General features: G+C 45.0%; 1 protein-coding gene across 1 annotated transcript in view; it reads left to right on the top strand.

The window, feature by feature from the left end:
- Positions 1 to 11,627, top strand: part of COL6A6 (collagen type VI alpha 6 chain) — a 201,331-nt gene extending 189,704 nt beyond the window's left edge. The window contains exons 37-38 of the mRNA XM_089652052.1: positions 1,122 to 1,282; positions 6,606 to 11,627. Coding sequence (XP_089508178.1) covers positions 1,122 to 1,282; positions 6,606 to 6,625 — 181 coding nt within the window. The 3' untranslated portion in view covers positions 6,626 to 11,627. The remainder of the gene's footprint in view (positions 1 to 1,121; positions 1,283 to 6,605) is intronic.
- Positions 11,628 to 22,864: the final 11,237 nt, after the last annotated feature.

Below are 22,864 nucleotides of genomic sequence, written 5' to 3'. Positions count from 1 at the left end.
AAATTCGGTGAATCAGCCGAATCGAATTTTTGAATAATTCGCTCATCTCTAAGCAAGATAGATAAGAGGGTAGGCAGAGCAATAATGGCACCAACAGAAAAACATGATCAATTGTGCTAAAGCGCTGAGCAAACTGTTGGTGCTATATAAATCCTGTATAATAATAATAATAATTGAATCATAAATATTCATTATTCAGATAGTAAATGTCTACGAGTTTTCCAAACCTCCCACTTTCTATCGAATAATTGCATCCTATCCAGTAACATATAATGAATTCTCTCCATGAGCAACACTGCATCGACTCTCCGCAAAACCGAGGGCAATGGCACAGTGGGCGACCTCCAATGCAGGGCAATGGCCCACAGGACAGAAACACAGACGGTATGGATTAGCCTCATAGCCCCCGTCTGTATTCCCAAGATGCGGGCTCCCAGCCGTGACTCAAATTTAAACAGGAAGGTCTCTCTCCTCCCATCGTACTTATTGAAGTGGTGAAAATCCTGATACATCTAGAGATGAGGCACTTACTCGTGCTTGGTGATGAGTGATATAGAATGCTGGGTGGGTGAAGTACAAGTAACAAACATTAGGTATAGTCTGCAGTTCAAATGATCTTTAAAGGGGTGGTGTAGAGGAGTGGAAGAAAGGAAGTAAAGGCACTTGAGTCTGCCTTCTACACAGTGGAAGGCTTAGGCTGATCATAGATGGATAGAATTTCGAACCAAAATTCTTAGAAAAAGGCTTGGGAAAATTTGTACAAAAATTCTCTGAACATTTGAATGTCATTTGAAAGACTTTGTTTTTAACATTTGATTTTGGAATGAATGGACTTTACCAAAAGAAAACCAGATCCACTGTTATAAATTAATTATTTTGAAAAAAATTATCCATCCTGTTCCTTTGAATTTTCTCATCACTGTGGTCAAAAATGAATGTTGATTTAACCCACTAATGATTAGAAAGGCAAACAAACTATCTTAGAACATTCTTTTTTTAAGAATTTTTGTTTGAGACTCTACCCATCTATGGCCAGCAAAAGGTCACTTCAAAGAAGCATCAGAAGAATCAAACTGTATGATGTAAGATATCATTTTTATGAACATATTGGTTTTTCACAGATCGTATGAAGATGAGTTGGGAAGTGAACTGCATCATCATGCATCAATAAACTGGATGGCAAAAGATGAAAGCGGTGACTTAAACAACATGGAGCCGCTTTTGTCATTGACAGTCGATTCAGTAAGCTCTCATAATCAAAGTGAACTATCCAACTTTTCTGGTAAGTGAACAGAGCGGAAGTTTAATGTGGATTGTACACAACCTTATATCTAAAGGCTTAGGAATAATAGTAAACCATTGGTAAACCCCATTAACTTGAGCAGGACCATCATAACTTTTATTTGCATTCATGCAGTGTTATTTTCAACTTAATTTTTAAATATTCCCAATGGGAATAATCATCATTAAAATTAAAAAACATGACATTAGAAGTACATGCACCTGCATATATATTATACTGAAAAAATAAGTGGATCTTACCTTAACGGAGCTTTAACCCAGCTATTGGCCACTCAGGCACCAATAGCTACATTGTAGGAAAACAAGAGGGTTGTCACATGTTCTCTTATACCAGAAGTACCCAGTATTTCTCAGGGCTCTAGTAGCAGATCTGGGGAATAGGGAAGTGAAGGAAAGGTAAAAAAAAAGTGCCTCTTAGGTAATAATTTCCCAATATATATGTGTGCGTCTGCTGGCCTACCTTCAAATTCTAAAACTTTTTTTACTGGCTTAAAATCAACAAATATATAAATCAATTAAAACTACAGGGCTGATCAGGTACCTGGCAGATTCTTAGTATTCATCTAGAATATGTAGGATGTGTACAGGTATATACACATATACAGTTGTGTTCAAAATAATAGCAGTGTGTTGAAAAAAGTGAATAAAGCTCAAAATCCTTCTAATAGCTTTTATTTCCATACACACAAATGCATTGGGAACACTACAAATTCTATTCCAAATCAAAACATGACGAAAAATATATTAAATTTGTGTTGTTCCTCTAACAAAAATTGAAGAAAAGTAAATATTAGACTGTTCAAAAAAATAGCAGTGTTTGTATTCTTCTTTACAAACTCAAACATTCACTATATAAACTGGAAAATGTTTGAAGATTTTGCTTTCCTTTGAATCAATTAATATTTAGTTGTATAAACACTGTTTCTGAGAGCTGCTGTACATCTGTGTTGCATGGAGTCAACCAACTTCTGGCACCTGTGAACAGGTATTCCAGCCCAGGATGATTGGACTACATTCCACAGTTCTTCTCTATTTCTAGGTTTTGCCTCAGAAACTGCATTTTTGATGTCACCCCACAAGTTTTCTATTGGATTAAGATCCGGGGATTGGGCTGGCCACTCCATAACGTCAATCTTATTGGTCTGGAACCAAGATGTTGCACGTTTACTGGTGTGTTTGGGGTCGTTGTCTTGTTGGAACACCCATTTCAAGGGTATTTCCTCTTCAGCATAAGGCAGCATGACCTCTTCAAGTATTCTGATGTATTCAAACTGATCCATGATCCCTGGTATGCGATAAATAGGCCCAACACCGTAGTATGAGAAACATCCCCATATCATGATGCTTGCACAACCATGCTTCACTGTCTTCACAGTGTACTGTGGCTTGAATTCAGTGTTTGGCGGTCGTCTGACAAACTGTGATTGGACACAGCTGATCACATGACAGAGCCGACATCATCAGCTCTTTACTCTGATTAAGGATCTGCTGTGTCCCAGAGACACAGTGCACCACCAATCACTGCGTCAGGGGGCCCGGGGGTGCACATGTGCAGTTAGAGTGGGAGGACATCATATGACGTCCTCCCAGAACAAGAGAACCGCCACCCGCCCGTCATTTCCTTATATGGCAGGCAGGAGGCAGTTAAACAGCATTTTTTTGTAAATGTCAGTTTTGCTTAGTAGGTTGAATACATTTTACAAATGAGCCACTTCACAGGCAGGTTAAATGTTTTACTTGAACCATTATTATATCTAGTGTAGTGGTACCCCCACAGGAGCCATTACTTAGATAGGTCCCTGAGGTATTTTCCTGTAGTTTTGCCCCGCAGCCAGGCACACAAACACAGTCACCATTTGGCTCAGTAAATAGTCCAGGGGTTTTCTTTTTGGTGTTTTGATTTTTAGGGGTAACTTGGATAGGGATTAGTGATGATTGGGATACTCCAAAAAGAACTATGTACAATATAAAGACGCTAACTTTCTTCAACAGCAATTTAAGCACAGTCCCTGTAGGGGCCAGTAATGGACTTAGTTTAGTTGAAGCAGGCAAAGGCACAAACTTCTTTCTTTGAGCAATTTAGAGTCTCTAACACAGAACGAGATGGACTAAGTTCTTCAGGACACCAGCTGGTATCCTTTTTTCCTGCACTCTCAGCTGACTCTCAAACACCAGGGGTTGCAGCAGCCCACAGTCTCTCAGATCTCTCATACAGTCTGTACTCACAAATGTCTTCAGAAGAATGAATGCCTCCCTCCATTATCCTCCAGACACCTCTACCAGTGATCCCAGACCAGATCCATGAAGAAACAGTCCCTCAGTCAGCTTCCAGGGCTCTTAGCTAGCCTAGCTGAGGCCTCATGAACAGCAAGCACATGGCAGAACTGCCCAGAGGGCAGCAGACCCTTTCGGCTGGAATCTTCCTCTCCAAGATAGGGAGATGATAGATCTCAGATTATTTATACCCATTTCCCAGCAGCCACCTGTGCAGGGTCCACAAACATTGGCTGGGACTGTATAAATATTCATGCTGCCCATTTACATTATTCACACCTATGTTCCAGAACATAAAGCTCTGGACATGCAGTGAGAGTAATTAAATCTGCAGCCGATGAGACACAGAGCAAACCCTAAACAATCTTAGGCAGCTACACTGAGTACAGTGTGCTGGAATTAAACTTGCCTAACCCAAATAACCCAGAATTGCAGCCATATGGAGTACAGTGAGACACACTAAATTTACCTAACAACAAAATGCACCCTTAACTGAATACAATGAGCCAGCACCAAATCTATCTACTCCTAGCAGCTATCTAGAAGGGTGCTACACTAGTAAAATGTAACTTTTTAAACACATCTTTTTTTTTTTTTGCTTTGGCACATTTCCCAGGGCAGTGCCCAGTCCCCCATACAATTTGTTTGACAATCCTTTCCCTCCTTACCTACAAAAAATAGACATTACTGATTTCTAAGATTCAACTCTTGTTGACTTCAAATGGGATTTGGAGTTGGCGCCTGAAAAAAACAAATTTTTGGCCAGCCGTCCCAAGCAGAACCCAGGTAGGTTCGGCTCATCACCAGTTATAAACTCTGTATTGTACATATTATAATTAACAACATTCACTCACTTAAGCACAGTTTACAGATTCCAACAGTTTGACAGTCGAGATAACTGTAGGATTGCTTCAGTACTACTCAGCTTGATAATATGAGAAGCTACAGTGAATGCTGTTGTTTTATAGGTGTATTCCTCAAGCAGCAAATATGGTATGCCGGCTGGATCTTTTGTCATGGTTATAGAGTGTGTTTCCTGGGGAAAAAAGAGACTGAATCGAGTCTCTTTTACAACTGCTCACTAGTGATGGGCCGATCACCTCCCCCCCCCCCCCCCTCCCGTTCAGCTCAAACATTCCAACATACTGAAAGTGCGACCGTGAACTTCGAACAGAGAGGATAATTCACTTACTGCATCTGAGTATGTGGTATAATACCACACGGCTACTAAACACATTCTTTATTGTTTCAGCTTTCAGCTGGGTTCCCTGCTGACAGCTGAATGTAAAAGGAATTGCTGGCATCGTGTAGCAAGTAAAATATAAATGTGTGGGGGTCCCCCCTATCCATATCAAGCCCTTTGGGTCTGGTATGGGTTTTAAGGGGCCCCCCACGGCATTTTTTTTACATTTTGGATTGGGGGGTCCCCCCTATCCATATAAAGCCCTTAGGGTCTGGTATGGATTTTGAGGGGAACCCCCAAGCCAAAGTATAATTAAAAAAATGGCATGGCCCCCCCAACAATCCATACCAGACCCTTATCTGAGCATGCAGCCTGACAGGTGAGGTCAGAAAGGGGGGGGGGAGCACCCCCCGATCTATACCATTCCACATGCCCTCAACATAGGGGGGTGCTTTGAGGCAGACCCCTCCCCCCAAAGCACCCTGTCCCCATGTTGATGGGGACAAGGGCCTCTTTCCCACAACCATGGCTGGGGGTTGTGAAGGTCTGCGAGCAGGGGGCTTATCAGAATCTGGAAGCCCCCTTTAACAGAGCCCGGCCCCTCCCCTATGTGAATGAGTATGGGGTACATGGCAGCATTACCTATTCACAAAAAAGTGTAGTGTAAAAATAAAGTGTAAAAACAAAAATTTTAAAAAATGTCCCTGCAGTACATCCAATGTCAATCACGATATCCGCCACCACCGCCTACCCAAAAAAAGAAGAAAAAAAAACGTTCCGCTCTCGACGATGGCTCCCACCGTCTGACAGCTGCGCCGCGATGACAGCTCTTAAATTGTGTGACGATGTCACAAGGGGGTGGGGTCATCCCCACCCCCTTGTTGACCTCATGATGCGCTGTGATTGGCCAAAACATTGCACCTGAATGCTTTGACCAATCACAATACACTGTCAGGACGCAGTGCATTGTGGGGCGCGGCATGCGATCCGCCCACCGAACACCCTTGCCGTTCATGTGTTCGCCAAACACATGAACGACTGATGTTCAAGTCGAACTAATGTACGTCTCAAACATACAGTCCATCCTTACTACTCACATCATACATGGATTTTCTATTTTTCCTCATTAAATACTTTAGGAAAGATTACAGGCCATAATCAGTTTAGAACGCGGTTCACATGCATACCAGGATCCCTACATAATTGTTGAGGCACTTACTTCATAAAGTATGTCAATTGTACACTACTTTTGCTTTCTGAAAAAATATATAGGGATTCTTGTATCTATTCAAATCTCGCTTGAATCCCAAGTTGATATCTCTCTGCTCTCTGTTCCTAATTTCTTCTACAGGTTCTTAGTCTTTTGATGGAAGAAGGTCAACTAGTGGCTGTTCCAGAGATAGGTCAAATGATGAATCATTGATTTTAGCAGTGATCTACCATTAAATGCAATGCTTTGAAAGACCTGCAGTAATTTATCCCACTTGATTGTTACCACATATGTGACCTTCATGAAATGAGGATTCATATCAAATCTGTCTGTTACTTATGCAGGAAAAAAGTTACAGGTTTTAGATGCCCCCCTTCCAAACAACACATACTTATCTTTAATTCTCCCCCCCCCCCCCCCGGGGAGCTAAGAAAAAAACAGTACTTGCAGATATGGAGGGATGAGTACGTAACTCCATGTGCTGGACCAATCTTTAAAAAACTGTTTATCATAATGAGAAATGTGAATTCAATGGTATACATCTGTATTATTAGTTATCTATTATTCCATTAGTCATATAAATGTAGAATACTTTGGTACAGCTCATTAATATAACTAGGGTAAACTTGTTTTCAGGTAATGAAGACGAAAGGTGAATATCCACTGGAAATTGCACAATACGGATTATGAAGAAACAAAACAGGTTAAGTCCCAAGACATCACGGAGCAGATTTCAATTTCACCAAAATATATTTTTAAAAGTTTTTTTACAGCAGCGCTGGACAGATTACAGTACCCAGGTGTCAAATGTTCCAATGACCTTTTTGAGCCTTTTGCCTTCTGACTCCTAAACTAGGTTGACCATACCATGAGTTCTGCATTTATCTGTCTACCCCAGCTTTAAAAATCTATGACTTAAAGAAAACAAAATGTTCTGATACAAACATTTTTTAGGGTGCTGTATAAATGTGTTTTTGTTTTTCAAACCTATTTTATTTCCATATTTTTGTGCTTACAAGTTTTAGAAGTGAAGGTAAAATGCTGTCGGCAGTCTCGTTCCCACCACTGCTGTCAGTGGAAACACACAGTGCTCCGGTATGAAATGTTAACTTTTGAGAATGGATCTTATCATGTAATGTGATTTACATGTGCTATAACGTACATAGAGAGTATTAACAGGTTCAAGTGCCATCAATGTGAAGAGACCCTGATACAAAAGTCTATTAAATAGGCTACAAGTTTACATGCATCTGAAAAAGTCTGTATTGGTGAATAGCTGTGACAATTATTTGCATATAGATAACTGGCAAAATGATAATTTTCTATACTCAGCCCTAAGCAATACAGGTTCAGTACAGCTGATATGGCTGAGATTTCAGAAACAGGTGTTGTCTGCTTTTATATCTGATGACTGTACAAGAATCCTAAAATATAAGTCCTAGTACTATAATATCAGATATAAAAATACAAGCACATGCTGATTTTCATAGATAACACTAGATATAATTCCAAACAACAGTACTGTAAAACCATTACCAGGTTATACATACAATGTAATCATTTGCACCACAATATTTCAGATGGAGGTGGAGTGTGCTTTTGTATGCTATTTGCTTTTATATCTTTATATCAATAAGATTGCATTTTTATGATGCATTTGAAAGGTATTACAGGTTCTTTTTTTTTTTGGTATCTGCCCTTAGAGTGTGTTCTTTCACAGCCTAGCTGTTTGCTGAGATGCATGTCCTCCACATGTACAACCATGTGGGGAGGGGGGGGGACCGAACTGCCTGGCTTTAACTCATTCGTGCCTACTGAATTAATATGGGTGCGGGATCCTATAATGAGTGAATATACTGATGCACGCTTGGGAGGCCCCCAGCTTTGCTTAACTAGCATCATCAGTAGCCAGTTCCATACCTTCCTTGGCTCTTATGTCAATAGACCCTTTCCATAAGAGGTTGCCATTCTAAGAATAAAAAAAGGAAATGTCCAAACAATGACAGTCTTTTAACACGTTACAGAACATATATAGTGTACATACATCCAATTATTCACGTGCTTTAATTGCAAAGAACTGAAGAACAGCATAGATGGGAGCAGAGTCAAGGAGCAGCCCATACATTAAGAGTATGCCAGAGCTGTAGATTCCAAAGGAATGTGAGTAGTTCCATGATTCCTGTATCTCTCTTTGTTGCTTCACCCCTAAAGAGAAGCTAGAGCCTCAAAGATTACACTTTTGCATGCTTTGGTCCTTACACTGCTTTCCATGGCCTTGAGCAGAGTTCTATCAGACTATATACACAGAGACCTCTTACCCAAGATGTCCTACACTGGTAGGGGTAGGGCTGGTATATCCTATCTATGGTAAACCCTATTTACTACACTGGGGACCTTCAGCAGCTACTTAGGCATTTGTACTGCCTACTCTTTACAGGGTTCCCAACTCTAACAATGACATCATGTCGTGGCTAATTTGGGAAACTACACTGGATACCTCTGTGCCCCTACCCTACAAGTAAAACTTTAACCAAAATAGTTTATGTTATCCTACCTTTTCTTTCTGAACTCTATCATCACAAACCCAGGCTACTGTAAACGTTTCTTTGGCAGGAGGCTAAATGTGTACAGTGGTTGAATTCTCTAGCAGTTTATTATTTATTATTATTACATCGAGTTTATATAGAGCCAAAGGGTTTACTCGGCGCTGTACAATAGAGGGGGGGACAATACAAGAAACAGAACAGCAACAACAACAGTACACGAGAGGTTACAGGGCCCTACTCTTTTGAGCTTACAATCTAGGAGGGAGGGGATATGGTACAGGAGGAAGTGGCTGTGGGGGATGGAGTGGTAGGAGGAATGAAGGAGAACAGCTGTTAGGTGAGGGAGCGGTAGGCTTCCCTGAAGAGATGGGTTTTCAGGGAGCGCCTGAAGGTAAGGAGGGAAGGTGATAATCTGATGGATTGGGGTAGTGAGTTCCAGAGGATGGGGGAGGACCTGGAGAAGTCTTGCAGTCGTGCGTGAAAGGAGGAGACCAGAGAGCAAGATAGAAGGCGGTCCTGTGAGGAGCGAAGGGTACGGGTAGGGTGGTACTTGGGAATCACGTTGGTGAGGTAGTTAGGGGCAGTGTTGTGAATGGCTTTGTAGGTCAGGGTTAGTAGTTTATGCTCTGTTTTTCCAGTGAATATCTGAGTGCAGTTCAGAGGTCATGATTTATTACTCCTGGAAATAAAGCCATCCATTCAAACAAGAGTGCAGATTCCTTCCAAGCTGTTCCCATGATCACTGGTCACCAAAACTTCACATCTAATCTATTGATCTAATTGAAGTCAAACCTGTAGGTTTAGTCATAGCAAGCACAAGCATTCTAACAGATTTTAATTACCTTTAAAACTGTCAGGCAGGAGCTGGGAAACGGACAGGCAGGCCTAATAACAATCTAACGCACAGGCTGCCGACAACCACCACCCACAGACCGAAGTCCCTTAGGGCGAGGAGTCTAAGTCCCAGGCTGCCCTTCACCAGGGCCCCTGATGGTGGGGATGGACTTGACACAGCCAGGAACCAGGTCGCGGCCCCCGGGCACCCCAGCTGCGGTAATGGCCGCCGCCAATGGCGTGTAGCTAGTGGTAAAGACAATAGAGTGGTCAGGCAGGCCGGGTCAACAACAACGAGACAAAACAGTACAGGACAGCAGACGAGAATCACAGGCCACGAGCCGGGTTCAGCAACGGAGGGTCAGATCAAAGGAGAACACAAAGAATGGTCAGGTCACAAGCCGAGTCAGATTCCAGGAGAGTCACGAGAGTCAGAACAGAGTAACAGCAACACAAAGACACAAGTGCAAAGAGCATGTGCGGAACACAGGCTTATATGTCATCAGCCACACCCCTCTGGGGGATGGACCTCAGAGACCTGAAGGCATAAAAGATTCCCACCATGCTCTGCAGAAATCCAAGATGGATGCCAGCACATGGAGTAACATAACCTCTGGTAAAAAGGTAGGACCTTGACAAAAACATACATTTATACACATACACATTGATGTGTACCTGTGTACCTGGAAGCTATACATTTATGAAGGGCATTCAGAAAACTAACAAGTGCCTAAAACAAATTTTTGGCTTAATTAAATTTTTGCTAATTCATTACCTAACAAAATAGAACATCAATGTATGTTATGAAAAAAAATGTACATAACACTATTTTCCAATGTGCAGACCTTTTAGCTTGTAATGATAGAAAGTGTAGCTAAACTAAGTACAAACTCTTATATTATGCAGCTTACCAGTCTTTAGAATTAGTGCATGCATTAATTTTCTTTTCTTTCAGGCTTTTTTTCCTTTATTTTCACCTGGTGATCCTAACACAATCCCTATCCTTGGGTGACAACAGTTGCTCAATATACTGTATGAAGGAGCAGCATTGTCACCCTCAGAAAGGACTACAGAAACCTCCCCTTCTCCTCTTATAACATAGCAAAGAAGGGTTGTGTAGTTCTCAGAGATAATTGGGAACAATGTACCTGATAAGCCTGCAGAATAGACAGAAAACACACAAAGTTATCATTCGATATGATTCCCGGCAAAAGCAAGAGGTATTTTTTGCACTTATCCAACAGATATAACAAAACACTTTCAATAGTATATTTACCAGACTGAAGAGAACAAAAAAAGGTCATTGTTAATGTTTACAGGTCATTTATTAAATGTTTTCCAATAAAAGAAACAGTTGGAAGCTCAAATTAATTCAGCCAATAAGTTCAATAGGAAATAATGATATCACTGTAGTAGAAGTGCTTAAAATACAGTAGCTCGTGCCACCTTAGCTCCATACTTCCACTTAGTTTTTTCGCCTCTTCCTCTCTCCCAAACTAACCTCCCCATTATCCTGAACTCTTTTATTTATTCTTTCTCACCTAATACCTTGGAGGCTACAATAATTACACAATGCCATTGCATGTTCAGTGCCATGATATACTCTCAGGATTGTCCAAATTCCTCATACTTTAATTAATGAGTTTTCTGATTTATAACATTGACTGCAAATGTCTGATTGCAAATTTCTAATATACATTATTTCTAATATATATCAAGTTGTACAAACTGCTGCAGACACTCCATATTATGTGTTATACTTTCAGTAAACAAATGACTGAATCTGAAATATTGATCAATGCAACAAAAAGGCACTTTACATTGTATGTATATGCATTTAAGGTACATTTTGCCTGTAGCCATATTCGAGGATTTCGGTTTGTCACCCCAGTTTGTTCAATCCATTGCTAAAACATGGTCAACACTTTAATTTTGGTTTATTTGTTATTGCCAAAGATGCAGACCTTGTGCTGGCACACAAAAAAAAAAATCTATTTTTGTACTTGGACAAAACAACTATCACGAAGAAATATGGTATGATGGAACGTTTTGTACGACTGCTGATAGCACATCCACGTACGATCTATAAATCATGAAAAAAACATTTTTTTTTTAATAGATGAATGAGTTGATCTCATGGAACAGATGTTACTCTTACACATATCACTAAATATAAAAAATTGGCAAATGTTCAGTTTTAAAATATTGTATGTGCCAAGGTCGTTGTTGTGAAAAAGCACAATGTGATGTTTGAAATAAAGCCGGAAAAGAATGATGATTCCTGTTTATTTAAAATTTTTATTGGTTATGAGAGGTGGGTGCAAAGTGAACAAGATGTATCACCATGTCTCAAGTAAATACCTGTATGCAAGCCACTGTTTTGCCCAGCATATGGTTTAAAATAAACTCTCCTACAGCAATCACGACAAGTGACTTTTTGGATGCAACTGAATCAGTTAGTAAAGTCAAATTCTATTGCAACATGCCAGTTACTCTAGTAGTAGAGATGAGCGAATTATTCAAAAATTTGATTCGGCTGATTCGGCGAATTCGCGGAATAAATTCGATTCGAGTCGAATATATTCGCTGCGAATTTAACTTATAAAAAGGGTGTTTCTAGGCTTCAGAGAGCCTTTATATTAGTGCAGAACACTGTACCTTTAATTTAAATGCCCTTGGAGTCTGCTGGGGAAGAGAAATAATACTGTCAGTCAGGATGACATGCAGATGAGTGCCGTCGATCTTAGAATCACCGCACACTTCACTCATTTGGGCAGTCACGGGGCCAAAACCAGAGTGTGGAGCCACAGTGTGGCGGTGGAGGCAACAGCAATGGGAGGCCATACAGCACCCTATGAAAAAATGGAACCCACCAGCAGTGTGAGGAGACCTGAAAGTGGCACATGGCAGAGTGTGGCGATGGAGACAGCAGCAATGGGAGGCCGTACAGGGACCCATGACACACTCTGGACCTGGCAGCAGCATGAGGAGGCGGTACAGGGGCCCATGACAGATTACGGGCCTGGCAGCAGCATGAGGAGTCGGTACGGGGGCCCATGGCAGATTACGGGCCTGGCAGCAGCAATGGGAGGCCCGTAATCTGCCAGCACCCTATGACAAAATGGAACCCACCAGCAGTGTGAGGAGACCTGAAAGTGGCACATGGCAGAGTGTGGCGATGGAGACAACAGCAATGGGAGGCCGTACAGGGACCCATGACACACTCTGGACCTGGCAGCAGCATGAGGAGGCGGTACAGGGGCCCATGACAGATTACGGGCCTGGCAGCAGCATGAGGAGTCTGTACGGGGGCCCATGGCAGATTACGGGCCTGGCAGCAGCAATGGGAGGCCCGTAATCTGCCAGCACCCTATGACAAAATGGAACCCACCAGCAGTGTGAGGAGACCTGAAAGTGGCACATGGCAGAGTGTGGTGATGGAGACAGCAGCAATGGGAGGCCGTACAGGGACCCATGACACACTCTGGACCTGACAGCAGCAAGAGGAGGCGGTACAGGGGCCCATGGCAGAGTGGCGAAGCGTAAGCAGCTTAAATTGAAGGCCATACAGAGGCCTATGTTAAAAATAATAACATGTTTGGGGCATGATTCATGGCGGATTTAGTCAGCTAGTTGGGGCCAAAGGTCAAGTTTCGTTGCCCAGTAGTCAAGGGGATTGTCTACCTCGGTTGGCAGGGTGCTGTCCAAGTAGGCCCAAGCCTGTTGTTTGAGGTCCTGCTCCAGGTCCACCTGATGCTGCTGCTGCTGCGGCTGGTTAGTAGTTTCCTCACTGCGCTGGTGAAGAAAGCTACTCATCATCGACTGCAGACTGAGGCAGCCGCTGCTGGTGGAGCTGCCACTGCTCCTACCACCCCACCCCTCCCCTGCTGCCATGGCAGTGGAACGCGAGCGCACAGGGCCCACAGTGTCTGAGGATGGACGTTGGCGCAGAAAGGCAGAGGCCAACTGACTACATAGGTGGTTTTTATTGTACGTTATTTTGGCCTCCCTCTCAGCAGGTGTGAAAAAGGCCACCATTTTTGAACGGTAGCGAGGGTCCAACAAGGTGGACAGCCAAAAGTCATCCCTCTGTCTGATGGTTATTATTCGGCTGTCGCTACGCAAGCAACCAAGCATGCTATGGGCCATTTGTGCCAAGGAATGCGAGGGACTCCCTGCCTCCATCTCCACAGCATACTGCCACGGTGCGTCTGGGTCCTCTGTCTCCTCCTCCTCTACCAGATGCTCCTGCTCCTCCACTCCCGTCCGCTGAGTGGAAAAACCACCCATTTCACTCAATAATTCCTGAGCACCAATGTCCTCCTCTACCTCCTCCTCTTCTTCATGTCCTGCCCCCACAGGGGTTATGTGGCGTTGAGATCTGTGCGCCACGTCTACCGCACCCTGACCAGCCATTGTTAACAGCATATGTTCCAGGACGTGCAACAGAGGAATGACGTCGTTCATCCCATTGTCCTGCCGACTCACGAATAGCGTGGCCTCCTCAAAGGGCCTGAGCAAGCGGCAGGTGTCACGCATGAGCTGCCAATGGCTGACATCTAAGTTACACAGGGGAGTACCTTTATCCGCTTGTAACATCAGGAAATCGGTGATGGCCTTTCGCTGTTCGTAAAGGCGGTCTAACATATGTAGGGTTGAATTCCACCTTGTTGCAACGTCGCAGATCAGGCGATGCTGTGGAATTCCGTTCTGCTGCTGCAGCTCAAGGAGGGTGTGCTTTGCGGTGTAGGAATGGCTGAAATGCATGCAAAGTTTACGTGACATTTTAAGGATGTCTTGCAGTGGGATGGTGGATTTTAGGAACCGCTTGACAACCAGATTGAACACGTGAGCCATGCATGGCGCATGGCACAACCTTCCTTGACGCAGAGCAGACACCATGTTCTTTCCGTTGTCGGTCAACATGGTTCCGATTTTCAGTTTGCGCGGAGACAGCCATCTGTCGATTTCTCTGTTCATTACACTCAGAAGTTCCTCCCCTGTGTGACTACGTTCGCCAAGGCATACCAGGTGCAGCACAGCGTGACACCGTTGCGCCCTGCACATGTGATATGCCGGTCGGGTAATGGGACTTGGCACGGGGGTGGCGGCTGAGGACACGGCGGAAGAAGAAGTGGTAGAGGCGGACATCTTTGCTGGACCAAGGACGTGCAAACGTGGAGGCAAAAGCGGCGTGACCTGTTCAAGTTGCTGGTGCGGCTGTGCCGGCACCACGTTCACCCAGTGGGCCGTAAATGACATGTACTGTCCCTGACCGTAGTTACAGCTCCACACGTCGGCGCTGCCGTGCACTTTGGCAGAGACCGACGTGCTCAAAGACTGGCCCACCATCTCTTCTACATGTGAATGCAGGGCTGGCACTGCCTTTTTGGCGAAGAAATGCCGGCTTGGCACTCTCCACCGCGGCTCGGCACAAGCCATCATTTCTCGGAAAGGTGCTGAGTCCACCACTTGGAAAGGGAGGGACTGCAGCACCAGCAACTTGGACAGGAGGACGTTCAGCTTTTGCACCGTCGGGTGCGTGCTCGCAAACTGTTGTCTCTTGGAAACGGATTCCAAGAAAGACTGCTGACGGAATCCGTGAAGAGGAGTAGCAGGAGAAGGAGCATCTGAACGAGCGGAAGATGCCAACGAGCGACAACTCCCCTCAGCAGAGGTGTTGGAGCCTTGACTGGCTGATAGAGGGCGATTGACGTCGGGTGACGGAGCAAGTAACGGAGCGGGTGATGGAGCGGGGGCTGGGGCAGGCAGAACCGCCGTATCTTTATCACGGTTTTCCCAGGCCACCGAATGGCGACGCTGCATATGCTGACGCAACGCTGTAGTCCCAACATGGGCCCCCTGGCCACGCTTGACTTTCTGGCCACATAGTCGACATAAGGCTACGTTTACTTCCTCGGGCGGCTTGACGAAAAATTGCCACACCGCCGAGTAGGAAACTTTGCCCCCGCTACTCCTCACTGGCTGACTGCTACTTCCTCTGTGCACACCGGCACCACTGCTGGCCGTGGTGGTAGGCTGCAGTGGAGCTGGTGCTCTACTCCGTGGCCATTTGCCTCCACTGACACTGCTGCGACCCTGCTGCCTCCTGGGCAACCCACCGACTGTTTTGCTCGCTGCCAAGCTGGCACCCTCTTCTCCTGATGATGCGGAAGCAATAGCCTGATGACGACGAGGCTGCCAAGTGCGATCAGCCTCATCATCATCAATTAGGGTCTCCGCCTCACTACTAGCCCCCTCGGCTGCGTGTGGGTCAGGAGACAGACCTGTCTCTAGACCGGCTACCGAGCCACTCTCCTCGCCAGTACTTCTTCGCCTAGCTGCTAAAGAGGCGGATGTCTCCCCCCGTTCCTGACCGCCCTCTGTTAGCTCTTCCTCACTGTACAGTGGGGCTGAGCCCACAGCATGCGATACTTCGCTTGGTGAGGGAACACCAAAGGACAGGGGCAGGTAGAGGACACGTGATTTCAGTGGGCTTGCTCCCGGGTCATGCCAACTAACGGTTGTGTCTGACGTACCCACCGACCGTTGGCTGTAGGTGTCAGAGGTGACCTGGGAAGAGGAAGACGACCGAGCCAACCAATCGATGACGGCAGGGTTGTCGGTGGAGACAAGACCGCTGGATGACACCGGGAGCACTGGCCTCTGGCTGCGACTAGTGCTGCCTCGACCCCTTCCTCTGCTGCCACGTCTGCTCGCTCCTGAAACATTGCCTCCTCTGCCACTCCTCTGCGTGTTGTCTGACATACTCTTTAATTCAACGATTCTGTGTCCCTGAGTAACGATTCTGTGTCCCTGAGTAACAATTCTGTGTCCCTCAGTAACGATTCTGTGTCCCTCAGTAACGATTCTGTGTCCCTCAGTAACGATTCTGTGTCCCTCAGTAACGATTCTGTGTCCCTGAGTAACGATTCTGTGTCCCTGAGTAACGATTCTGTGTCCCTCAGTAACGATTCTGTGTCCCTCAGTAACAATTCTGTGTCCCTGAGTAACAATTCTGTGTCCCTGAGTAACAATTCTGTGTCTGTCCCTGAGTAACAATTCTGTCTCCCTGAGTAACAATTCTGTGTCCCTGAGTAACAATTCTGTGTCCCTGAGTAACAATACTGTGTCCCTCAGTAACGATTCTGTGTCCCTGAGTAACAATTCTGTGTCCCTGAGTAACAATTCTGTGTCCCTGAGTAACGATTCTGTGTCCCTCAGTAACGATTCTGTGTCCCTGAGTAACAATTCTGTGTCCCTGAGTAACAATTCTGTGTCCCTCAGTAACAATTCTGTGTCTGTCCCTGAGTAACAATTCTGTGTCCCTGAGTAATAATTCTGTGTCCCCGAGTAACAATTCTGTGTCCCCGAGTAACAATTCTGTGTCCCCGAGTAACAATTCTGTGTCCCCGAGTAACGATTCTGTGTCCCTGAGTAACGATTCTGTGTCCCTTAGTAACGATTCTGTGTCCCTCAGTAACGATTCTGTGTCCCTGAGTAACGATTCTGTGTCCCTGAGTAACGATTCTGTGTCCCTGAGTAACGATTCTGTGTCCCTGAGTAACGATTCTGTGTCCCTCAGTAACGATTCTGTGTCCCTCAGTAACAATTCTGTGTCCCTGAGTAACGATTCTGTGTCCCTGAGTAACAATTCTGTGTCTGTCCCTGAGTAACAATTCTGTGTCCCTGAGTAACAATTCTGTGTCCCTTAGTAACGATTCTGTGTCCCTGAGTAACAATTCTGTGTCCCTGAGTAACAATTCTGTGTCTGTCCCTGAGTAACAATTCTGTGTCCATGAGTAACAATTCTGTGTCCCTGGGTAACGATTCTGTGTCCTTCAGTAACAATTCTGTGTCCCTGAGTAACAATTCTGTGTCTGTCCCTGAGTAACGATTGTGTCCCTGAGTAACAATTCTGTGTCCCTGAGTAACGATTCTGTGTCCCTGAGTAACGATTCTGTGTCCCTAAGTAACGATTCTGTGTCCCTAAGTAACGATTCTGTGTCCCTAAGTAACGATTCTGTGGCCCTAACTCTGTCCCTAATACACAGAGAGGTCTGTCTCTCTTGAATGACCGGAGGCTAATGGAGAATTCTAAGATGGCCGCAATTTATAGCTCCACCATTACACAGTGCTGGCTGGCTGGCTGCTGATTGGCTAATGCGATCACATGTCATGAATGAATGCATTATGGGTCAGCGCGCCTTGTCTGCGCGCCTTCCCAGAGATCCCCGCTCCGTCGCCACACATGTCGCCGCCATTTTTGAGAAAATTCGATTCGTGCATCCGAAGTTTGCTAATTTTCGGATTCGGCGCGAATCGAATTTTTCCTGAACTTCGAAACGAATTCCACTTCGCCATGTTCGATTCGCTCATCTCTATCTAGTAGACGTCTAAACTTGTCCCCTGGCTGGACACTTACCACAGTCATTACATCATTGTATGTTTAACAATATGGATAATGCAGGAATGCATGGAAAATATCCCACTTCTGAAGACTTAAAGGAAGGTAAGAAGCTTCAAACCACCAGTGTCCACTTAAAGCAATACTCCAAGCAAAATGTGTAAAGATAAAAAAGTCCATTTAAATATAAAATAACAAAACCCAGCTTTTGCTGCATTATTAAACTAACTTCCCTTGAGCTAAGGTCAACTTTAACCCTCTCCAGTTTTTGAATGGACAGTGAAACCAGAAGCACGTCTCTTTTTCACTCAAACACACATTACAGCAATTTACATAGATTTGAAAAAAATCCTGGCCCCTTTTTGATGTGTTTTGAGAGAAAGGGGTACTTTCTTTTTAGGTCGTCTCCTACTATTGATAAGAAAAAAATATGTACCATATTTTCTGGCGTATAAGACGATCGGGCGTATAAGACGACCCCCTACGTTTCCTGTTAAAATATAGGGTTTGGGCTATACTCGCCGTATAAAACTACCCCATGTCACTGCCCCCCCCCCAAATGTCACTGTCCTCCCCATGTCAGGCCCCCCCATGTCACTGTCCTCTCCATGTCAGTGGCCTCCCCTCATGTCACTGTCCTCCCCCATGTCACTGTCCTCCCCCACATGTCACTGTCCTCCCCATAGCAGCCCCCCCCCACTGTCCTCACCCCACATGTCACTGTCCTCCCATGTCACAGCCCCCCGTGTCACCGACCCCACCACATGTCACTTTCCTCCCCATGTCAGGCCCTCCCCCCACTGTCCTCCCCCCACGTCACTGTCCTCCCCATGTCAGCCCCCCCACTGTCCTCCCCCCACATGTCACCGTCCTCCCCATGTCATTTCCCCCCCCCACGTCACTGTCCTCCCATGTCAGTCCCCCCCCTCATGTCACTGGCTCCCCACATGGCACTGTCCTCCGCATGTCATGCCCCCCCATATGTCACTGCCCCCCTCACATGTTATGGCCACCCATGTCACTGACCCCCCCCACGTTACTGTCCTCCCCATGTCACAACCCCCCATGTCACTGTACTCTCTATGTCACTGTCCTCCCCATGTCACAATCCCCCCCATGTAACTGTCCTCTCTCCGATCGATGATGCTCCCCAATACGCATCTTTGATCCATCTTGCTGGAGCATCGGCGGCGGCTAGTGATCCGCGGGATCAGCGGTGTGTTTAAGTGTGATCAGCGGTGCAGCAGAAAAGGGGTTAACTGTGTCAGCTTGATGATGTTGTTGATCGGCGATCGGCTTCTTATGCCTAAAACTGTGACATGCGCAGTTGCTTCAAGCGGGACAGATCTTCACGGGAGACAGATCTTGCCGCTGCACCGGCTCGGAAGTACCGGTAAGTTTAGCCAATCAAAGTGCTCTGTTACGGGGGCGCTCAGGGTTGGTCGTGGGGGAATGGTCGGCATCTCCAGATCCTCATGCTGTAGAGGGGCAGATGGAAGGTCCTGATGGTGCAGCTGATGAGACATCGGTCATCTCATCTTCCAGCTCGGCGTCGTCCGTCTCTTCCAGTTCAGCGTCCTCGTCTTCCACCTCCGATACCGGCTTATAAGACGACACCCGGCGTATAAGACGACCCCCGACTTTTGAGAAGATTTTCATGGGTTAAAAAGTCATCTTATATGCCGGAAAATACGGTACATTTTGACTTACCTGTAAATTCCTCATCTTGGAGTAAAATACTGGACACAGGAATGGTATTATAGACCATGGGTTATACTGTATATTGTTACCTTCATGTAATTGAACGCTGGCAAAAATTTTTGCAAAGGTTGACCCTAGAGCATTCCCATATAACCTTGCCCACTGCAGATTTTAGCAAGCATAATGAGTGATCCAGGAGGGACTGACCTGTCATGTACTGTACAGATAAGAAAATTGCAGGTAAGTCAAGATTCCTATTATCTTAACCATACAGTACTTGTAAGCTACAAGGAGCAGGGTCCTCCTAACCCTCTTGTATTGAACTGTATTGTTGCTGTATTGTCTCCCGTTATATTGTAAAGCAAACTGTTGGCGCTATATAAATCCTGTATAATAATAATACAGTACAGACACAGCATCTGAGAACTGCCAACTGGCGCACAAGAAAAAACAGGGCTTTAAGAAACCCAAACAATACTCAGATAATAGGTTGAAGCACCTTTAGGCCTAAGCTTGCATCAGCTAGGGCCTGATTATCCACCTGAGAGAACATGGGAAACCTGTGAACAGAGGACAAGGTGGTGGCCTTAAAAATCTAGGATACAGAAGCTTGATGCTGAAAAGACCAGGAGACACCGAAAGTTTTGGTGGACTGAGCTCCGATGGGAAAGGGAAGAATATTTTCCTTAAAGTGATATTAAAAGGCAAGTTATAAAATTACTAAAAAGTTATGCTTTCCTTCTCTGTGCAGTGGTTTTGCGCAGAGCAGCCCCGATCTTCCTCTTCTCAGGTCCCCCGTCAGCATTCCTGGCCCCATAGCAAACAGCTAGATATAGAGGTACCCAAGAAAGCTTGCTTCTGAGCTGCTGCTCTGCGTGTCCATTCACACACAGAACCGTGGTTTGGCCCCACCCTCTGTCTCTCCTCATTGGCTGTGATTGATAGCAGCAGGAGCCAATGGACTCATTTGAAAAGATAATGTAGCCAGTGGCATCCCGAGGCAGGTGCGGGGGGTGCGGTCTGCACTGGGTGACACCGGACCTGTTCCACAAAAAGGTAAGTTGTAAAGCATGCCGACGATCGTCGGCTTTCTTTACAACTTACCTTTTCTTGGAGTGGGTCTAGTGTCACCCCATATAGGTTGCATGCGGACGATCCTGCAGGATGACACCGGTGTATCGGCAAGATGTGTCTCCCATGTAGATATGTCCCCCTGAAGCAACTGCGCATGTCCTGGTTTCAGGCGCGATCAATCGATGATAGAACTACTGCTATCATTGATTGATCGTGCCTGAAACCGGGACATGCGCAGTTGTCCTGGACCCGCTCCAAGACAAGGTAAGTTGTAAAGAAAGCAGACGATCCCCACAGGATGGATCGGATCTACAGATTGAGCTTAATGGATCGGAGTCTGATGCATTATGCTCAATCTGCAGATCCGATCCATTGCGGGGATCGTCGGAGGGGGTGTCACCAAGTGTTACCGCACCGGGTGACACCAACCCTAGGGACGCCTCTGAATGTAGCTTACCGGTAAACCCTGACCACATCCAGCCAATGTAGGGCAATCTTCTTGTAATGTTTTGGGCAGGGACAGAGAGAAGGGAGGGCAATATCCTCACTGAGGTAAAAGGAGACCACCTTAGGCAAAAAAAAAAGGAAGGTTTTAGTCTCATAACCACTTTGTCCAAAACAAGAGAAGTATCTTTACAAGAGATAGCTACTAACTCAGAAACACATCTACAGTAACAGATGTGATGGTGACCAAGGAGAAAAACTTACAGGTGAAGTCTTCCAAGGGAATGTCTCTAATCAGTTTAAAGGGGGGCCTCTGAAGAGCAAAGAACAGCAGGTTGAGATCCCGAGGTGACATACTGTAGGAGGTCAAATTGGGAGAATGATATGAGCAACGCCCTGTCGTGATAAGGGATTGCAAGGCAAAAGATATCTGCAAGAGGATGGATAAGGTAGAAACATGTCCCTTGAGAATACCAAGGGCCACAAAATGGTCAAGACCAGACTGAAGAAAAGACAGAATATGAGTGACCGAGTATTTCCAAGGGTTAAGCCTTCTATCATTGCACCATCCAAAAAGACCTTCAATGTGTGATGATAAATCTTGCGGAAGTTGGATTTCTTTGATCTGGGCAAAGTAGGAATTATTGGGCGAAAAATGTATTCGATCTGGAGAGAACCCAGAGTATAAAGTAAGAATTATTAAGTTAATATGCGGTTAAAGCCACTGACTTAGAAGCAGGACAAATACGAGGCCTGTTTGGAAGATTAAATTTGAGTATGTCTGTGTACCACGTTCGTCTGGGCCTATTTGATGCGATGAGAATCACCGGAACGCTTTCCTCCTCTATCATGCACAGCAGTCGAAGAAGTGTCTTCATCAGAGAGAAAGCATAAGCTAGTTGGAATTGAGTCCAAAGAAATCACCAGAGCATCTACTGCAATGGCTAGGGGATCCATGGCTTTGACTACAATTTTGTTCAGGTTGTTGTTGATCCAGGAGGCCAACACATCCACATCTGGTTTTCCTCACCTTTGATAGACGTTTTTAAAGATCTGTAGTGGTGCAGAGAACACTCCCCCAGGTCTAGGCATTAATGTTTTAGAAAATCCACCTGATTCATTCCTGAACTCCTGGAATGTGAACTACTGAGATAGAATGTAAGATTCTGCCCAAGCGAGTATTAGACTTATTTTGCTTTAGAGCTGCTAGGCTTCTGTTTCCTCCTTAAGAATTTACATCTGCCACTGTAGCATTGACAGATTGTACTTTGACTGAGAGATACAATGTTGTAGGGTCAGTCTGAATGCTCTCAGTTGCAGAATGTTGCTAGGTAGTTGTGATTCCTGTGACCATTTGCACAGAGAGTAGAGAGTGTTGAGACTTGTTGAATGACATTTTCAAGAGCATCAACACAAAATAATAGGCCTGAAGGCATCAGCTGTAGTTGTTCTAAGAGAGCAGTGTCTTCAAAAACAGGTTCTTTGTCTCTGTTAATGCGTCTTGTCCAGTCAGCAATAGTCTGGTAAATAGACATGGCAGCAGTTGCCGGCTGCAGGGCCATAACTGTAAGAGCAAATAATGGATGAGCTCAGCTATAAGAAAAGATTAGCGGAACTGAATTTATTCTCTCTTGAGAAGAGATTAAGGGGGGGATATGATCAACAAGTATAAATGCATAAGTTATTCATTTTAAGGTCATTACAGAGGACAAGGGGGTACTCTAAGCCTGGAGGAAAATACGGAAAGGCTTCTTCACAGTAACAGCAGTGAACATGTGCAATAGACTCCCTCAAGAGCTTATTCTGGCCAACTCAGTAGATTAGATTGTTTTAAAAAAGGCCTGGATTCTTTCCTAAACGTACATCATATTGCTGGATACTAGTATTGA

This window comes from Staurois parvus, unplaced genomic scaffold (genome assembly GCF_062004578.1).
Source record: "Staurois parvus isolate SC_StPar_1 unplaced genomic scaffold, SC_StPar_1.0 ptg000670l, whole genome shotgun sequence".
Classification (NCBI taxonomy): Eukaryota; Metazoa; Chordata; class Amphibia; order Anura; family Ranidae; genus Staurois; species Staurois parvus.
Note: the sequence above shows the minus strand (reverse complement) of the source record. Positions and strands in the feature narration are given on the sequence as shown.